At 39.8% G+C, this 20129-nt stretch overlaps 2 protein-coding genes across 6 annotated transcripts in view; both read left to right on the plus strand.

Moving 5' to 3' along the window:
* Window positions 1–13387, plus strand: part of frmpd3 (FERM and PDZ domain containing 3) — a 99857-nt gene extending 86470 nt beyond the window's left edge. For 3 of the 4 annotated variants that reach the window (XM_024283639.2, XM_024283641.2, XM_024283642.2), the window contains 10 exons: window positions 499–606; window positions 2312–2443; window positions 2938–3057; window positions 3410–3546; window positions 4003–4129; window positions 4452–4541; window positions 4651–4830; window positions 5750–5885; window positions 6487–7371; window positions 7918–13387. In XM_024283639.2, the coding sequence (XP_024139407.1) occupies window positions 499–606; window positions 2312–2443; window positions 2938–3057; window positions 3410–3546; window positions 4003–4129; window positions 4452–4541; window positions 4651–4830; window positions 5750–5885; window positions 6487–7371; window positions 7918–10736 (4734 nt within the window). In that variant the 3' untranslated portion in view covers window positions 10737–13387. The remainder of the gene's footprint in view (window positions 1–498; window positions 607–2311; window positions 2444–2937; window positions 3058–3409; window positions 3547–4002; window positions 4130–4451; window positions 4542–4650; window positions 4831–5749; window positions 5886–6486; window positions 7372–7917) is intronic. The other variant, XM_036213848.1, reaches the window with a different exon arrangement.
* A 1361-nt stretch (window positions 13388–14748) lies between these two features.
* prps1b (phosphoribosyl pyrophosphate synthetase 1B) lies at window positions 14749–19343 on the plus strand. 2 transcript variants are annotated; one of them, XM_024283560.2, is made up of 7 exons: window positions 14749–15071; window positions 15458–15647; window positions 16800–16898; window positions 18361–18485; window positions 18597–18770; window positions 18856–19015; window positions 19127–19343. In XM_024283560.2, exons 1-7 carry the CDS (start codon window positions 14950–14952, stop codon window positions 19217–19219), a joined length of 963 nt encoding a protein of 320 aa, XP_024139328.1. In that variant the 5' UTR covers window positions 14749–14949; the 3' UTR covers window positions 19220–19343. The 2 variants fall into 2 exon arrangements, with proteins under 2 accessions (XP_024139328.1, XP_024139329.1); XM_024283561.2 differs by having other exon boundaries at window positions 14750–15071; window positions 15458–15641.
* The last annotated feature ends 786 nt before the right edge of the window (window positions 19344–20129 follow it).

Below are 20129 nucleotides of genomic sequence, written 5' to 3' on the forward strand. Positions count from 1 at the left end.
TGTCTCAGGCTGTATCATTATGTTACATTAAATCTCTTAGCTTCATCCTATTACTTTAAATTAGCTGCTACTTTTGTGATCCAACAGATTAAAAATCTGAACTTTTTCTACTAAAAACAAAGAAATATATAAAATATAGAATCCAAGTAAATGTTTTATCTTCCTTTTTAATGATATGCAACCACCTATCATGTCCGATTAACTGAAAAGAAAATACAGATAACCTTAATGATCTTTTCATTGAGTAATATATGCTGCCAAGATGATTGTGCTGAGAGTTTTCCACTTTTTAGGGAAATCAGAGTTCACTTATGGCCTCTTTTCTGGTTGGTCGTCTCATATCTCCCCCCACTAGTTTCTATTGATTTTTACTCACTGGCAAAGACCAATCATTGCAGCTCATTGTGTTCATTCTTGATTGTCTTCTTAACAAGTTAACACACTGGCAGTCTGTTCTCTCATTAAGCAGGGGCTTTTGTCTCCCTTGATCTCTTTCAGACGATGCTCAAGGACGACTCCTTGCTACTTATACCAAATGTGCTGAAGGTGTTCTTGGAGAATGGGCAGATTAAATCTTTTACTTTTGACAGCCGCACCACTGTAAGGGTATGTTTTGATCCAGAATGTCCTTCAGGGAAGCTGTCAACAACATATATGAATGGTGCAGTGATCTGTTGTAATTATACCCACTTGGCCATGCTTTTTGTTTCTTTGTCACTTTTAATATTCTAGTGGATTCTTGTTATTTTTTTCCTCCAAGTCAGGTGGTTGTTCTCTCTTCAGATGACGGATAAAAACTACTTCCAGATATAACTAAAGGATCAGCTTTGAAAGTCTGAAGCATTTATTCAGCAGTTTGAGGTTATTTAAAGATTTTCCTTTATTAGGAGGTAAAAGAATAATCAATAATTAAATTACCACTTAATTTTGAGAGGAGAACTTCTCAGGGTCTGTAGATATTAAAAAAAGTGGAAAAAAAAATAAAAAAAAATGTTTTCAAATTTCTGTTTATTATTCTGCATCTTGAATTTAGATTGATAGAAATCTAACAGATTCGTATATAATCTAAAGCTAAAGAAAAAGTCTACAATAATATGCTTGAAGGAGAAATTGACTGTGCAAAAAAATAAAAAAGATATTAAAAGATATTTTTAAAAAAAGCAGCTCACAAATTCTCACTAAACCACATTAACCAGTAAGAGCTTAGTCAGTCAGTCAGTTAACACTAAAATTGAGTACATTAACATTTGTTTTAATTTTAAAAGGCCTTTTTTTTAGAGACCCTTTGTTAAATAAAACTGTTTTTGCATTTTTCACCAAAACAATGATTACAATTCAATTTAACAACAATTAAGTTACTAATCATTCTTCATTACAGAAGCCTTAATTGTATAAGATGTTCTTCTCTCGATTTCTAGAACATATCCTAACATTAATAGCCTTAATTTAATAGTGTCATTAAGATCATAAGACGATCAATATTTTCAACCAGAGAGAACTTTTTTTTTTTTTCTTGGCTCCAAGTCAGCCTCTCCTACAAATCCAGCATCTCCTGGTAGAGTCATTAAATGCACTTTATTAGATTTCACAAATCTCTCCCATGCTCATGTTAGACTGAGAGGAAGAAACACAGACGCGCTTTTAAGCAAAGATGGATGAAGCTCTCTGCTGTCAGGCTAATTAAATGGAATTTCAGCATAATAAGAAAGCTCGGATCAATAATACAATGCTGCAGATTAAATCAATGCCACAGCGGGATACCCAGTGGTGTGCCCATTAGAATGACTTGTCAAGTAAAGAAGCGACTATATGGGAGTCCTTCACTTGACTGTGTCTTCCTGCAGGGGGGGCGTTTGTTAATGTAAACAGATGCAGTCGATGCTGTTGAAACTGCTTATCTGTGTTTTTCGCAGAGACTTGAAATATCGTCAGGAAGTGTGTACTAAATTTTGTAAGCGAAGCAAATCCTTAGCATGCATGTTGTATTTGATTGCATGTAGCATTGGTAACGAAAGGAATAATTATTTGCATATTTGTGCAGAATCTATTTTTTGACTTAAATGCAGCTTGAAGATGCGGAAAATGAACCTACCAAGAAAAATCTGGATGATTCGCCCAATTAAAGTTTCAGGTAGTGCTACGTGTGCCTTTTAGAAACAGGATATGAGAGACTTTCCACATCAGATATAGATCCGGTCTGTAAAAGGGGAACAAGTTTGCCTAGCAACGCATTGATATTTCTGAGAAAGCAACCAGCTTGAATGTTTTTTTTTTGTCTGTAAACATCCATTGAATCCCTGTTTGCTTCCAGGATGTGATCTCATCCTTGCAAGACCGCCTCTCGCTGCGCTACATTGAGCACTTCGCCTTGGTGCTGGAGGCAGGCGGTCTAGACCAGAATCAGAAGCTGAATCTACTGCAGGAGAACCAGCCACTGACACATGTAATAATGCATTGATTACTGACTGTGGCAAAGCCACCACAGACACCCCCACGCTATAATCAGTGGACAATGGAGCGAGCTTAAACGTCAAATGAAAAGAAACCGAAATTGTAATTTGCATCCAAACTAACAGCTGTAATAAAAGCAGTGATTGCTTTTAGCTGATTGAGATTCTTTGCTTCTGGGAATCAAATGTGCGTCTTCATGTTGATCTTTATTGGTTAACATACAAATTCTATGCTTAGAATGTTTATTTAGGAAAACTATAAGTAAAATTCTACCATTTTAATTTCTCATAAATCTTCTAAAAAATCTGTGTTTTGTTATATATTCTTAAGCATTTACTCATTGTGCCCAAAATAAGCCTTTCGTGAAGTCAAACTTCATTAGGATGCCATCAGGAAACAAGGTTTTAAGGAAATCAACCCTCGGATGTAACAGAAGGTTAAAGATAAAGCCACTAATTACCTGATAGTCATTTGTTTTCCCTTCAGGTGGTTCACAGAACTTATTTCCAAGGAATGAAATGCCTGTTCCGCATATGCTACTTCCCCAAGGACCCCGCAGACTTGTTAAGGAGAGACCCTGCTGCATTCGAGTACCTTTATATACAGGTAAAGCTCTGGATTAATGTGGGATTTAAACAGATGTCAGTCTCAGGATGTCGCTGAACAGCTGTCTCTTTGAAATGCGGCAGGCGCCAAAGGCCAGCCAGCTGTTCTGTTTTAGGGTTTCCATTGGATAATGCTTACCTTTGATTGCTTTTAAGGAAAAAATAAAAAAAATAAAAGCTGCATATTAAGTTTTTCCATACAAGAACCCCTAAAGCCCTTTCATAGTAACTGCATGCATTTTTGAAACATCTAAGCAGTTTTTAGAAACTTTGCTGAAGGCCACATTTTTATAAGTGAATCCAATTTGCAGTTCAGCTGAATCCTAAAAACAACACTTTAAAATGTCTCTCAGAGTCGCAATGATGTCATCAAAGAGCGCTTCGGGATGGACTGGAAATCCGACGTCACGTTACGACTCGCCGCGCTCCACATTTACATCACAGTGTCTTCCGCGAGGCCCAATCAGAAGATTTCCCTCAAGCACGTTGAGTAAGTCACAAACTTTTGGGAGTTAATGCTAAAATTTCATCTCATTAACAGTTCTGGAAGCATATCAATGAGCTTCATATTTAATTCAATTCATGCAGTAATGCCTAAATTATTAATAATTAATCCCAGTGGTATTAAAACTCAATTACTAGGAGACAATTTTCTCTAGGTCATCAAGAGACCAACATTTCCATGGTTTTCTGAAATTACATCTCAGTTGAAGTATTCCTTAAAACTTCAACCTAACAAGTAATTAGTTTTTGCTGTCATAATCTCAGACGCAGAGTCCATGCATTGAGTTTAATATAACCAGAGGCCACAAGACTGCAGGGATTGTATGAGACATTAGTGAGGCTCATTTTCATGTTACAAAGACACGTCCTCATGCTTAAGCAATTGCTTTTATCTTGTTTGTGTGTAAACTTTGCAGTTTTTCCTTTTGCTCTTCCTTTCTAGAAAGGAATGGGGACTCGAACCTTTCCTTCCACTGACTCTGCTCCCCACAGTGAAGGAGAAGAACGTGTGCAAAACCCTGTCTCAGCTGCTGAAGACTTACCAACACCCGCCACCATCAGGCAACAAGGTTTTTCCCAGATGAAAACATTTCTGACAATTGAAAGTTATCTGAATGGCAAATATGCAGAGCTTGAATGAGGTTTCTCAAATTATTGTACCCTTGATTGCAATTAAATCGCAAATTTTTTAAGAGCAGTGTCTTTGCAAAAGATTTGACTTTATTGTTGCGTGGCTGTTAAATAACTACTCCTGTGGGTAAGCCTGAGAGTTTTATAAGACTTCATTGGTGAGATGTGTGGCTCAACAGCGCCTCCATGAGGATGGAGAGGATGCAGGATGAGACTTCTTTTTTTCCTCAAAGTTCTTTTTTATGATCTTTGTTCTGGCAGGTCCCTCCACTCCAAGGAAAGCTGCAGTACATGCGAGTACTCAACGACCTCCCGCCATTTGGTGGAATTCTGTTTCACACCGTTGGACTGGTAAAAGGCATTTATAACAGTTTTTATTACTTGATTTTGCATGCAAACAGATGTTTTCAAATCAAATATTTATGAGATGTGAATAAAGTTTTGAAATACTGTGATTTAGGATGAGAAACAGCCAGCGACGACACTACTGGTGGGGCCTCGACATGGCATCAGCCATGTGATTGACCTGAAAAATAACCTGACTACAGTTCTGGCTGAGTTCTGCAGGGTTTCCAAAATCCAGCTCTATCGGGAAAGTCAAGGAGTGGCCCGAGTGGAAGTGACAATTCACGAGGCAAAGGTACACCTGCTCAGAGGATGCACAAGATATAAAAGTACAAAAAGTATATTCCCTTGAAATAACACTTGTGGGCAATAAATCTGGAAAACTTGTTTACATTTTAAAGAGTTTTTCATTCAAAATGAGTGTATTTTGGGGGTGAGCAGCAGAGCTGAGTATGTGGATACAAAAAATAATAGAAAATCTGCTCCATCGATTACTGTCTTTTCCACATGTTGATACTGCTGCTGGCAGAATCTGGACACATCGCTGAACACGAAGTTCCTCCACATGTATAGATTCCAGTGCATTTGTCTGAGAGCTGTCTGTAAAATAGCGCCATCAACCATGACTGCAAATGTGCAGGAGACAATCAACAGTACTGAAGTCCTGACAGGGTCAGATAAAGGTTTTCTTGGGGTGTCATTTTTCTGGGACATCCACTTTGCAACCTGTCTGCCATTGCCTGTTAAACAACCTTCGGTTTGGATTTGATCACTGGACTCGTTCCAAACAATGCTTCATTTTGGTTCTGCAAAATACCAGATTGAAGTTGCTCCATCACACGAGCTCTTTACAGAACAGCCAAATGTGGCATGTGATTTCTTGCAGAAGACGCCTCTTGGAGCAGGGCCCGCGCTCACTTGGCACCACCTGTGGGTACAAGTTCAAAACTAGAGTCATATGAGCTTTTGGGAGTTGATGAAGATCCCAGTCCTGCTGTCCACCCCAAAAATCCATGTGCCTTTCAAAAATAATTTTTTATTTACTTCAAAGGAGCTTGATATGATCTACCAAAAACCAACATCCTTACTTTATCTACTGAGATTATTTTAATTAAATTTTGGTAGTTTGATAAAGGCAAAAGTTACTAAATACCCTAAAATGTTAAACATGTAATCTGATTACTTTTTGACAAAATGATTGTCCCCTTCCACAGCCTCTGGTCCTGTTAATGGAATGGCCTGATGCCAGCAACTTTGCATGCCTCATCTCTGGCTACTACAAGCTGTTTGTGGACCCTAAACGCACCATTTACTTTAGGAACCCCGGTCAGTCACAGCTGACCAAGGCAGGTAAGACCTCAATGCTTGATCACTCTTTTTCTAAAATTGAAAAATCCTTTGATAAATTAGTAAACATATAGAGGATTGCTTTAAAAATAAAAGTCAAGAATATCTTTGCATGTCATCAAATGTTTGTCAGTCTTCATTCTATGTTAAATCAAAACAGAAACTGCACCTTCATTGACTGCAGTCATTACAGTGACCAGGTTGTCCTGGATTTCTCGTACCATGGCGCCCTCTGCTGTCTCTTCTCTCATCTCCATTTTGATTCACTGGAACGAAACACTTCATTTCTTTCCAATGAGATATCTTACCAATGAAAATACAAATCGGAGTGAAAGGAAATAAGCTTCAAACATGAACAGATCCTCTTCCATCTGCTGCATCTACATTGTCTACATTAAGAAGAATTCTGCCATCATGTCATCACATTTCACCAGAATCTAACCCTCTAACCTCTGGCAAAGTTCAGCTTTCAACATCCACCTCGACAATAAATAATCCCCATCTGACCACCAGCTGTCACCTCTGCTTATCCATCTGGATCTTCTTTATCCCGCTAGTTCTTAACACATTAAACTTTCCACTGCTCTGATAATTCTATCCTCAGATTACAGAAGCTCCCACCATCCCCACCCGCGCTCTGTTGCATCTGGATTACAAAGTGGAGGGCGGCGAGGAGACGAGAGGGAAGTTTCACACAGGGAATCAGGGTGCTCAAGACCTACGGTACCTGCGGAGTCCCAGCATCTCGGACTGTGTCATGTCCACCTTCGAGAGCAGCAACAGTTTCAGGAGATCCAAACGCAGCCTGATACAGAGTTGGACATCAATGAGAACTTTATTTCCCCAGAACCCCCCGGGCGGCCTCGTACCAAGTCCGATCCCACGCAGGAGAGCACAGAAGAAACAGCTGTGGTTTTAGAGTGTCCAGTAGTGGAGAACAAGGAGTTTCGAACCAGAGCTCAAACGATGAATCAGTCCCAAAAAGCTACAAGATACTTCTGTGACTCCTGCAAAGCCAAGCTGAGGGCAGAGGGCCTGTCTAATGCAGTAAAAAGCGGCAGTTCGGGGAAGCATTGCTCCAGTGCTTGTGCTTCCCGAGATGCAGGTGCTGTTGATCTCACAGCCCTTCCACCCCCTGGGAATGAAGAAGAGGAGGAGGAGGTAGATGGAGGAGGAGCAAAGCTCCAACCACCACCACCCGCTATTGCTGCTCCACCGCCTGGCTTTAGGGATAACAGCTCTGACGAGGAGGATCCAAAGAGGGGGAGGAAAGCTCGGTCCAGCGCCAGCGTTGGACTTGCCTCTGGGAAACCTGTCCATGCCAATGAAGACGTTCCTGTGACACTGATTGATAACGTTGCAACAAGAACAGTCCGAGATCATGCCCAGGAGCTTGACGATGCTCTGGTTTCCACCCTACAGGCCCTTGAAGCTTTGGCAGCCTCTGAAGACTACCCGCATCACTCTCAGCAACCAACACAGACTGCAGGTCAACAACCTCAGTCATGCCACGGCTCTCATCTTACTGAAAACATAACATATAACTCTATGGCTAAGTTAATAAACTTGCACACTAGCAATGCATTATGCATCTGATCCATTCAAGAAAACAAAGAAACATTTCTTAAATATTCAGTTTATGAAATTTATTTTGACATAACAAAGACAAAAAATTTTATGAAACTGTAATTAAACAAAATTTTTCATCATGTTCACTGAAAATCCCTCAAGTTTTACAGAAAAAACACACCTAATGTATTTTAATTTGTCAATATTGTTCAAGTTTGATAAATGTTGTTACAGAAACTAAATATTTTGAATATTCTTACACACAGATAACACACAGAACGTATCATTAAAAAAACAATTGGTACATCATTGTTAAAATCTGTTAATAAATGACTGCTTTAGGATGCTTTTTAGATCAAACTTATATTTGTCTGCAGTGTTTATGTTCACACTCAGTTTATTTGTCTATCATTCTCTGTTTTAGATCTAATGATACTAACAGTATTTTTGTTGCTGTTCTCCTCAGGGTTGATTGTCTTAGCGGCCATTACTCCTGAGTCATCACTGGATTCAGGTCATGAGACCAACTCCTCTGAATTGACAGATGTTTCTGAGATGGTGTCAGCAATGAAGCAAAACCAGAATCAAGCCTACTTGCTGGCTCATCACATCAACAAGGAACGTATTCTTTGTCGCCGGGACTTTCCTCTGGCCATTCCTGGCTGCACAGCAAAGACCATCGGGACTGGGGCCTTTTCTGTGGGTCAGATTCGAGCTGGCTGTCCGCCCAAGCAAGTAATCCTTAGCAAGACTGTTCCCTTTAAAGTTAGTCCCAGTCAAGATTCAGCAATACTCAGTGTTTTGGCAGATCAGGGCGGCAATCCAAGTATGACTCAGACTGAACAAAAAGCAGAGTTGAAAGCTATTTCTGAGTCTGACAACGCAAACGCAGCTGAGCACTCTTCCAAACCAGCCGAGGAAGTTAAAGTGTGTGATAGTTTGCTGACAGCTCAAGTCAGTGCTGAACAAAAGCTACCCATTTCTCATAGAGAAACATTAAGTGAATATCCCCCCAATGGTACAAAAGAAAAAACAGACGCATCTTTTGATAAAGACCCCATAAGCAAAGCCTTACCGATCATCTTGCCTGTGAACAGAACTGCCTCTGCCAAGATTTCTCCCACTAATATGTGCCAAGATGCCAAGACTGCCTCCAGTGAGACCATGAAGCCTTCAAGCTCTACAGAACTCCTGCCAGTTGATGATCTTTTTTGCACGTGTCCAGTGAAGCAAGAGCCTGCACCTCAAACAAGGCTAAAGGACCCACAGGTTCAGAAGATAGTGGTGTTTCAATCCTCCTCCCCAACTGATGATGAACGTCTTAGAGCAAAAGGACTTCGATTGGCCAATAGGGAGAACACTGCTAGGGTAGGCACTGATTCTAGCATAACAAAACCAAGCCCACAAATGCAAACCAAGTTCTCCCCTCATTTACCTGTAAAAGCAGAAAGAAAGGAAGCAGAGGACAGCAAAACTGAGGCGGCCCAGGGGAAACCCAAACAGGAGCTGCAGAAATGCCCTATAAAATCCTTGCCTATTTTAGATGATCTAACAACCCCAAACCCATCTGTAGACAAAGTCTCCACTCTCCCAGCTAGAGACTCAAAGAAGCACAGCAGTGTCAAAGGGAAGTCTCAGCGCAGTGCCCCTTTCTTAAGCTTTAGAAATCTTATTTCCGCAACATTTCCAGCAAGAATGAGAAGAGAGACAGATGAACGAAGGGCCCAGCTGCAGAAAGTCCGTCAGTACGAGTTAGAGTTCTTAGAAGAGCTGCTGAAGCCCAAATCATCACAAGGAGAATTTCTACCACAAGGGTCCTCTCCTGTTCCCTCTGGGACCCCTTGTGCCTGCCAGCTGCGCACCAGTCCAGTTCTCAAGGCTCCAGGGATCTCGAGGGAGCAGCGACGCAGTTGCGACTGTAAGCGAATGTGCAGGGGGATGCGACTACCTGACACACCGGTCGGCACCACAACAGAGGCACAAAACAGAGGCAGGGAGAGAACAGTCTCAAAGACTCCTCCAGCAGTTTCCAAAACCTCTCATGCTCAAGGCGCCACAGGGAAAGCTCAGACTTTAGAGATCAAGACCACAAGAATACGGTCAACAAGTCTTGAGTCAAGAGAACCCAGGGGGGATCAGGGTTCCTGCTTGTCCACCTGTACTTCTCACACTGATTGCAAGGCAGCTCCACAGAACAAGAAGCTCCAGAGGAGATACAGCATCGGAGAGCTGGATAACAGCACTAGCACACCAGTGTATGCTGAGGTGAAGCCAAAAGGCAAAAGTCTAGAGAAAGAAATGGAGAGAGTGAGGGCCACAGGGATGAGACTCCCCACTCCAGTAGAGCCAATCCACACTCAGTCTCACCAGGCGGAGGGGAAAGGGAAAAAAACTGTGTTTTTCATTCAGGGAGAGGAGCTGGTGTGTGAAGGCAAAGAAGGCAAAGTATCGACTGGGGAGGTGTTGCTGTCACTGCCCAGTGAAGACAGTGACGACAAAGACAAATGCTGCTCGTTCTGTTTCTGCTACAGAAAGTGTGAGGCAGCAGATGAAAGCAGTGAGAAAGATGAACTCTCTTATTCCATACCGCTTCAAATCCTCCCGGGCATGGATGTGGATTCACGCACCTTTCCTGTTGTGAGCAAAACACTCCAGGTTCTCAATGCTGAAGACTGCAGTGGAGAAGAGGAAGAAGTCGAAGAGGAAGAACCCCAGACGCAAGACATTGACCTGCGATCCTGTGGAACGCTTGAGGGAAGCCTAGCACGGGTGAAGGCCCTGCAAGGGAAAACTTTCAGCTTGCCGGATGGTTTCCTAAATGCCCAGCTTGATGCCAATGAGTTGCTAGCTATCCTACGACAGTGTGCCAACAGCCCACAAGCAGAGGGCGAGGCTCGTCTTCAGTCTTCACGGATCGCAGAGTACAAACAGGAGCTGGCGGTGCGCTTCAAAGAATTCCGAGCCTCATGTCGGAGGGTGGCAAGCGTGGAAAAAAGCCCCACTCGAATGCTTGCCGCGGTCTCAGCCAGCTTTCAGGTGCTGTGTGAACTAACTCAGACCTTCATCAAATTGGTCCGAGGGGTTCGTTCAGAAGCCCAAAGGCTCCAGCTGTTGAGGAAAGTTGAGGAGGTAGCTATAAATTACACATTGCTTCTGCGCGCCGCAGAGGAGTCCATGGGACACTCGAGCAGCTTGCCAACAAAGACAATGAGCCCTGAAGTCCCCTCTAACACCAACAACATGAGCTCACTCACACGGCCCATCAAAACTCTACCTGCTCAATAAAAGAATCCAGCAGGATTTTAATCAGAACAGTCCAGAAATGTGGACAGCTATTTTATCAAAATTCATGATTTATTTATTGTTTACAATTTTTACAAAATGTTCAACGAATCATCCTCGGAGAAAACTGCAATGCAACTGTTTCATCCCATGTTTACAGGCCCTGAGGTAGCCTTTGATGAATAAAGATACATCAAACTAATGCACAAAAGAGTAGGAACCCTATAACAGACTGGGTGATACAGGGCTAATCATTTCATATCAATATTTAACACACACATGAGTTCATATAGTAAAGTATTTTACAAGTAATATATATTTCAGTTGTGTATACTTGGCAAATAATATAAAGTTTTGTGAAGAAAACAAGTGAAGAGTATATTTCAAATGTATTAAGACTATAAAAATCACAATACATCAGAAATAAATGTATGCTGTGGACAGAATTGTTTCAGAAATCTTGTCCAGTAGCGACTTCTATAGACTGCATAGTCCAAAGGGTTGGTTCAGTTGGGTAGATGGTGATGTGCTTGTTTGTGGAATTTGCTAATTGTTGTGACACAAAATTGGTCAAGTTAAACAGTCTCTGACGTATGTGTACATTCGCTGAAAAGTAAAAGAACAATTTGGAAGAAGATAAACACTGCAGGACAAGTATGACACAAGGGATTTTAGTGACTGTCGAAGGCACATTCCCATTAAAAGTACAGATGCAAAACACACCTGCTCAGTACAGACAATGTAGCAGAAATCCAAATGATAGTCTTATCCATGGTAAGGTACTGAGTTGAGTCACCTCAGTCAGCTGTAGAGAAAGAAAATCCACTATGTATCCAATACCACAAAAAATGTATTTTACCAGACCACTAATCTATAGTTTACCTGCATCTAAGTTGTTGTAAATCTCATTTTTTAATGTTGACAAAAGATACAAAGTGAATAAGTTTGTAACTAAGATTTTGCACAATATCTGAAGTGATTCTGGAGTTATAATGTATCCCTTTTTTTATTTAAAGTTTGTTTCTGTATTTTTTTTCCTTATCTAAAAACCTCACTTCAATCGACATCACTAGTCTTTTAAACATTTTCTTCTAAGAGTCTAACGTTGATTCGTTTGAAAAGCAAAGAAAAAAAGTTCATTTGGGTTATCTGAGACTTGAGCAAATTTGCTTTCTATGTGCTGTTACACATTGTGCAATTTAGCAAATATTTAAGACACACATAAAGTAGTTTTTTATGTATTTTAATAAAACTAACACATCAATCTTCTGTGAGTCTCAAACCTTTTGTTATTCCTGAAAATGATCATCCTTGTTGTGCCAGCCTATCGTGTATACTCTATGAAAAGCAGCTGTTGTGAAACCAAATTAGCTGTAACAACTTTGTTGGACTTGTATCGACATGCAGCTTTGTTTCTGGAAAAAAGTCTGTAGCTTAATATAGCAAATCTTCAGCATTTAATCAAATTTTACAGACTATCAGTCCAAATAAAACAACTCAAGTGAGAACTAGCAGATTTGTAATAATGTAAGCATTGTTGCTCTTTTGACTTGGTTTCAGAACAAATGCAAGGTGTTTACAAGCACTTCCTTTTCGCTGTGTTAGCGTGCATCTCCATAATCATCATGTGGTGTGTGTGTCCCGCCCCTCCACTGTGCTGCACGTTTTCCCTCTCCACACACAGGGACAGGGACATTGCAGGTGATGATACGAGGCGGATTTATAGACACAGACGAGCAACAGAAAAATGGCAATACGTTCATGTTTTACGAATGGTTTTAAGTACGGAAATGTAAACTTTTACACTGCAGATGTAAATAGAAATATGAAAGATTTACAACAATGTAGACACTCTTTTGAAGTAATAACTACAACGTTTGGATTAATCCAGAACATGAACTATTTTGTAAATAGAAGAGACTGAAACATATCTGTGAGGTAAATTATTTATAGTAGTTATGTAACATAGAAACTAATAGAAAAATGTATATTTTGAAGACTATAACATGAGCATAAGGCATGGGACATGTTTATTTTTATATACAAATTAGCAAACAGCTTCTTCTCATTAACTCTTGGATCTGCTTCCCTATGAACCCTTTCCGTGGTTGTCATTTTTTCTGTTGCTTTTGCCAAATTGTGTAGATTAGTCTGTGTTTCATTCCCACCATCAAACTCCCCTGCAGTTTGCAGCAATGTTTCTTTATGTTCATCTCTTCATGCTTGTGTTTATTTACTGTCGATGATCTTGTCCTCACTGTGGTCTTCTGTCTGTGTACAAAGTTAACTCATGTTTTGAGAGCAATAAAGTCTATTATACCAACATTTTTCAGAGAAGTTGACAGTGAAATTGCACGTATGAGCTTTGCTTTAATAGAACTGTCTATTAGTCTCCACAAGAAGGCATAATGGAAAAATTCCTCGTCAGATCTCGCTTGACAGCAGGTTTTTCGTGCTCTAAGTGGTTTGCTTCTTTACCTTTGTCAAATATTGGCACTAAACTACTGCCAAAAGGTTTTGCACATTCTGTCTTGTTTTTTTTTTATTAAAGATTAACTTTTAAAACATATTTTTTTTATAGTCAACAAACATCTACACCAACCTTTGCAAAAACAGTCTACAGTACAGTCATTTTAAAAAGAAAAAAAAATAAAGATCCACTCCAATCACCTTTTAAACTACTGTAAAAATGTTCCTCGTGCTCTTATAATTATACGTTTGTCTTTTTTAGTCAAAATCAAATAACCTGAGTCATTTTCTAGGACATAGTTTATGGAGAGTATCAGTGGTTCTTTAGAAATTTGCCTCTGAGTTGTGGAACCTGAGTGCATAGCAACCCCGCCCCCTTTCTTCTCCACTTTGCTGACAGCTGTCTTTACACTCTCTCCTGTTGGCTTCCATCCCTTCACAACCCCAGCCTCACTTTACCGGTGCAACAAAAATGGTGGAGCTAACCAGCCATACAGTTTTAAGCCAGAAGACATATACAGTATAGATCTAGTCGTCTACAAGTGGATGCATCAGAATGGAGCGGAATAGAGGGCTTGAAACCCACCCAGTGTATTTTCCATACACAAATACACTCTATTTCAAATTGCACTTTTTTTGTCTGCTCTTGATTCACAACTATTTGAACAAAGAAATTCTCAGAAATACAATTTTTCTTAATATATGTATTATATCATGAGGAAAAGCTACAAGAACACAAGTTAAAAACACAAAAAACACAATTTTCATTTTCTATCTTAAATCAAAGGACAGAAGTGATGGATTTAGGCTAAAAAAAAATATTATATGTTTTAATCTAAAAAGTATATATATATATAAAGTCAAGTGGGTTGTCTTGTATTATTGATTATCCTTTGCTGCACTATATTGCTAAAAGTGATATAAGATTAATGAACAAGCTATCATGGAATCTCGATATTATTTGTTAATTCATCAATTTTTCTGCTCAGATCTTTGCACCGTGGAGGTTGTAAGTCAAGCACAGATTGTTTCAATAAATCGTGGTCTTATTTTTATCAATATTTGTAATAGTATTAGTAGGCTAGTAAAGAAGTGTATTATCATTATTCTTATATATTTCAATAGGAACATTTGTTTTACATTTTTCCACAATAACACAGTTTTTGTGTTTGCTTCTTTTGTATTGAGAATAAAGTGTTCAATGCTGTTGATGTTAGTTCCAAACTAGTGAACTAGTGAATTGACAGAGGTTAGATTATGTTGACGTAACAAATGAACTCACTAAAAGAAACTTTTAATATATATTTATATATATATATATAGATATATATATATATCTATATATATATATAGGTCAGAGTTTAATGGAATGTGTGTTAAAGAAGATAAACTTCAGATTTGACCTCAGTAAACATTTAGACATTAAATATTAAAGTTCATATATCGTTTAATAATAATTTGTTATTATTATTATTATTATTATTATTATCACAGGATGTCTGAGGGCGTTTCCAGGAACAATGACGTAACCGCGACAGAAAACGTAACGGAAAGCGTGCGCGCGCCGCCTAGGGAGGATGAGCCGCACGCGCTCAGAGTCTGGCATAATGGAGGACAGATAGGGAACAATCTAAATAGCAGCTCCTCAACTGTTGATTCGAATTTAGTTTTCGTCCCGGACTCGTCAGCTAATTTGGACTCGACACCAGCTCGCTTGGACCGAACCGGCCCCCTGACTCCTACCAAAATGCCGAACATCAAGATTTTTAGCGGCAGCTCACATCCGGATCTGTCTCAGAAAATAGCTGACCGTTTGGGGCTCGAACTCGGGAAGGTGGTAACCAAAAAATTTAGCAACCAGGAAACATGGTAAGCGTTTGGCCGTGGTGTTTGACATGAAACGAAGTAAAAGGCTTTACGGTGGCGACGTGTGGGCTGAAAATGGAAAACGTGGTGTCGCGGTGAAATTGCCGCGCGGTGTTACCTGGAAATTGTAGTTTTTTACTTTAACTCATGCTAGCTAGTCTAACTGTTTGTTTCTGATGTAAAAAGTTACATATTTTCCCCTAAACTTTTTTTAAAGTGTTATAATTATGATTGTCGCTTCATGCTTCGTCCGTATCTTCATTTCAAACTGACCGGATCACATGTGGACACGAGCCATTGTTTACTCTGCCTCATCTATCTCGTAGCTGCCATGCTGCGCTACCTCCGTGGCTTTAAGTGCTGTTTGTCTTGTCACCTTTCTGCGGCAGCGTGGAGATAGGAGAGAGTGTGCGTGGAGAAGATGTCTACATTGTGCAGAGTGGCTGTGGGGAGATAAATGACAATTTGATGGAGCTGTTGATCATGATCAACGCTTGCAAGATTGCCTCAGCCTCCAGGGTCACTGCCGTCATCCCCTGCTTCCCCTATGCCCGGCAAGACAAGAAGGACAAGGTGGGGGTGAGGGATATCTGTCTACTTACTTCTGTCATGCTTTTTGCCACCCAGCATCATGACAAGAAGCTTGCAGCCATGTTCATCCTACCACCACTCAGTGATCCGCGTTTGCTTGTTTTACTTTCACTATCACTGTTCTTCCCTGTAACCATTCTAGTTTAGGCTGTTTTACATGTTTAGTTATTTTTCATCATGTTGCACGTAAGATTGTTCTGCATGGATACAGATCAGTTTTCTATTGAAAAGTGCATTTGTTGCATAAAAAATAGCTTGTATTTGAAATAAAATTAAGCACTTTGTGCACTCATAGATTCTAGATCAGGAGTTTGCAACCTGAGGCACTTTTACATCTACAAAGTGGCTTTTTCTTACTACTTTAGCATTGATTTAATTAGATTAGTTAGTTGCACCTTTGTTAAGCTTTTACATCCCTTCTGACATCAAGAACGTGTTTACTCAATGCTCAAGAATGCACAGATTTCAAATACTAAATCAAACTGGTAAAAAAAATGAACTGATTTTTTTTTCTGATTGCTCAGTTATTTCTTTATTGATTTATTTATTTATTTATTTTAGTTTAAAGTGCTTAATATCTTAAGCTGCACAACAATAGTTAGTAGCTACCCAAAGAGGAGTTGGTAAAATTGAAATTTATATATTCTTTTATATACTTTTTTACCGGATCATAAACCAATATATCCATGTTTATCTTCAGGTTGACGGTTCACCATAGTAGACCTAAATTATAACCCCCCAAAAAGCCATTGTTGTCTTGCACTTATTAAAACTTTTTGTAGGAACTAGGGTGATCCTGTTTGCACAGGGTGTCTTTTATTTTAAAAGGAAGTCAAAAGTCAAAAACAGTTTTACATTTAGTTTCTCTTTTGTTTTTTCATCCCCAGAAAAAAATACAGTTTACATTATTTAAAGAAAATATACAATAAATGCAAATACTCTACAGCTTCTTCTAGGTTTTTATCAGTAAAAAAACAGGCACAAATGGTTTTCTTTCTGTTAAAGGTTGCAGTCTCTTGTTCTAGATTAAAAGTATTGTAGCTCTCTTGTTTTTTAGTCTAAGCTCTCCGTTTAGTTATTTTTAGAAACGATACGGTTTGCTTGGCGACATGTGAGTGAAGGGATCTGTTTTCGTTCCAGAGCCGGGCTCCAATCTCTGCCAAGCTGGTGGCCAACATGTTGTCTGTGTCAGGAGCTGATCATATTATAACGATGGATTTGCATGCCTCACAAATACAGGTGAGGTGCAGTACACATTTGAACTCGTACTTCCTGTTTACTCTTCTGCAATAGATTGGTTTTACAGGCTTATTTTTAGGATTTCTTTTGACCTTTTGTGACTTTAGACTTTAAGGTTGCTAGACTCTTATCAGGAGACAATAGAACGAACTCTAACAAACAGTGGCGCAAAAAACACTTCAACTGTTAGAAACGGAAAAAAGGAATTGATGAAATCACATTGTTTAATTAATTTATTTGTATAATAGAGCAGAAAATAAGTAATTTTTTAAATAAGAATGTAATGTAACGGCAGAGGTCAAATGTTTCCTTCTTCAGTTCGTTTACACACACTGTAGCTGCTATTTTGGTCCATTCCTCCATGCAGATCTTCTCAAGAGATAAAATGTTTTTTGGGGCTGTAGCTCTGCAACACATACTTTGAACTTCCTCCATAGATTCTCTATTGAATTGAGGTCCAGAGTCTGGTTTGGTCACTCCAGAACCTTAAGGTGCTTTTTTTTTAGGTGGCCACTCTCTTGTTTCCTGGACGATGTGTTTGGACTCATTGTGTCATCATACGTGCCCCATATATCCTGTCCTTACTACAAATCAACCTCCTGTCCCTTTGCAGGAAAAACATCTCTAAAGTATGATGTTTCCACCCCCATGCTTCACAGTGGTGTTCTTTGGATGCAAGTTAGCATTTTCCCCTTTTCAAGCACGGCGAGTGGCGTTTAAACCGAAGTCTTCCATTTTGGTCTCATCTGATCATACACCCATTTTTGGATCATCCAGATGGTCTCTGGGGAACTTTAGATGGGTCTGGGCATGTGCTAGCCTCAACAGCGAGACTTCAAAGAGCTGTCTTTAGACACCACGAGCAAGTCCAAAGAGCTGTCTTTAGACAATCTGTCCAAAGAGCTGACAGCACTTTGGACTTGGTCAGAGCTTATTAAAGAAGAAGTAACAGGTCTGTGGTGGATCAAAATTCTTGCTTCTTTATGGGAACTAAATACTTAATTTCTGCTCCAGTAAACAAATACTTTCTTTACAATTCAAATGTAATGCAATGTACATTACATCTGTTTTGGTGGAACAACTTGCAAAATTTCCGACCTTTGTTGCCCTGTGTTATGCAGCAAAGCCTCTACCCCCCCAAACCTAACATTTTGGCCAGATAGTTGAGGGAAATCTCAATTATGGATTAATGTTAAAGGTATTAACAATTGGCAAGCTCCTCTTTTTCTTAACAGATATTAAAGAAGTATTGAACAGCTTCAACGTGTTAGCTCTCAGTCCTTTTGGAAACTGAGTATTGAAGGTGTTTAGCAACTATATATATATATATATATATAAAAACTAAACAATGGATGGTCCTATATTCTTAGTAAGCAAGTAAAGGGAAATGTCAGCAAAGGGGAATTAATTTGAAACACTGTTTTCAACTCCTCTGAGTCCCCTTGTTTGTGTTTTCTTGCAGGGATTCTTTGATATACCTGTTGATAACTTGTACGCAGAGCCAGCTGTGCTGAAGTGGATCAAGGAAAACATCCCTGAATGGAAAAACGGCATCATCGTCTCACCTGATGCAGGAGGAGCCAAAAGGTATTCTGGAACTTAAACCCAAGGGGTTGTAGCAGAAAACAGAAAGATTTTCTATTATTGAAAATCAATAGTTTTCTCGCTAAAGTTTTTGCCATGTGTTCCTTTTTGCAGAGTTACATCTATAGCAGACAGACTGAATGTGGACTTTGCTCTGATTCACAAGGAAAGAAAAAAGGCCAACGAAGTTGATCGCATGGTTCTTGTAGGCGATGTTACGGATCGCGTCGCCATTCTGGTGGACGACATGGCTGACACGTGTGGGACAATCTGCCATGCTGCTGACAAGTGAGCCACGTTATTCTATCCTCCCAAACAAAGATAGCAACAGTAGCAATGTGCTTCATGCTTTTCCCTTTTTCTCTGCCTTTAGGCTAATTTCTGCCGGCGCCACCAAGGTGTACGCCATCTTGACCCACGGCATCTTTTCTGGTCCAGCCATTTCACGCATCAACAATGCCTGCTTTGAGGCTGTGGTGGTCACCAACACGATTCCTCAGGAGGAGAAGATGAAGCATTGTTCCAAAATACAGGCAAGTCTTAGTGATACTAGTTTGTAAAACAAAGGTATTTTAGTAGGCAAAAAAAGCTCAAATTCCTTAGTATTCTACATGACAGTATGATTTTTTTTCCCTTTTCTCCAGGTTATAGACATCTCCATGATCCTTGCGGAGGCCATTCGCAGAACTCACAACGGGGAGTCCGTCTCTTATCTGTTTAGCCACGTTCCCCTGTAGCAACCTCGTCGTCTGTGCGCTGTTGACACCGAAAACAAAGGAAGACGAGAAAATCCCACTAACTAACCATGGAGGGGGAAAAAAACAAACACAGAATAAACGAAATGTCTGTTACTAACACATCTCTCAAGTCTCTCCGTCTAAGTGTAGTTCCCCTCTGACATCCAGGGCGACAACACAATCACAATTTAGACTGGAATATTTATTATGAATGGATAAATGAGCATTTATCCACAGTGAAATGTGCAATTTCTTTTATCTCAGTTGACATGCAGTTTGTACTGGTTTTTGCACGTCCCTAGCAGTCATTTTCGTTAGTTTTAAAATAGCTTCTATCAATCTCCATGGCAGGTTCTGGTGCTCAGGTGAAGCTTCTGGTGTTTAAAGCTGTTACAGTGCTTTCTGTTACATTAAACGACTGTAGCTTTTTTTTTTTTTCATTTTGCTCTTCCTCTGTTCTGCTGTTTTAAAAGAGATGAATGTCTGTTGAACTGTTTTTATAGTGCCAGTGAATCTCCACTCTACCAGGAGTGCCTCAAAAGTCTGAAATTAAAAAAAAAAAATACTTTTTTTCTGTTTCTCCCTCCTGATGATTTTCTTTTCTGTTCTCACTCGGTAATTGACCCTTGCGTGTCATGGGAGGCCAAAAGCAACTTGTTTCTTTCAACTCTTGAGGCACCCTCATTGAGTGGGGTTTGCCTGATGTCCAAAACTGGAGGGAAAAGGAGCTTTGGGGTTTTTAAGCTTGGGGTCTCTGCGGGTTGGAGCTTCTTTAGAATTGTCCAGTGTTTTGTTTTTTGTCTTTTTTTATTGTATGTCTAAAGGAAGGATTTGTCATCAATGTGCATAATCCAAGCCTTTGTGTTTCGTTTTACAGTAGGGAGAATGCATGAGCTCTTTGATGCATTCT

This window comes from Oryzias melastigma, linkage group LG10, assembly GCF_002922805.2.
Source record: "Oryzias melastigma strain HK-1 linkage group LG10, ASM292280v2, whole genome shotgun sequence".
NCBI lineage: Eukaryota > Metazoa > Chordata > Actinopteri > Beloniformes > Adrianichthyidae > Oryzias > Oryzias melastigma.

Bases quoted from the DNA above. Each gene is read 5' to 3' on its own strand.
- prps1b (XM_024283560.2), top strand. From the start codon at position 14,950: ATGCCGAACATCAAGATTTTTAGCGGCAGCTCACATCCGGATCTGTCT. The intron at 16,899-18,360 runs GTGAGGTGCAGT...GTTTTCTTGCAG, and splicing joins TGCATGCCTCACAAATACAG to GGATTCTTTGATATACCTGT. The intron at 19,016-19,126 runs GCAAGTCTTAGT...CCTTTTCTCCAG, and splicing joins AGCATTGTTCCAAAATACAG to GTTATAGACATCTCCATGAT.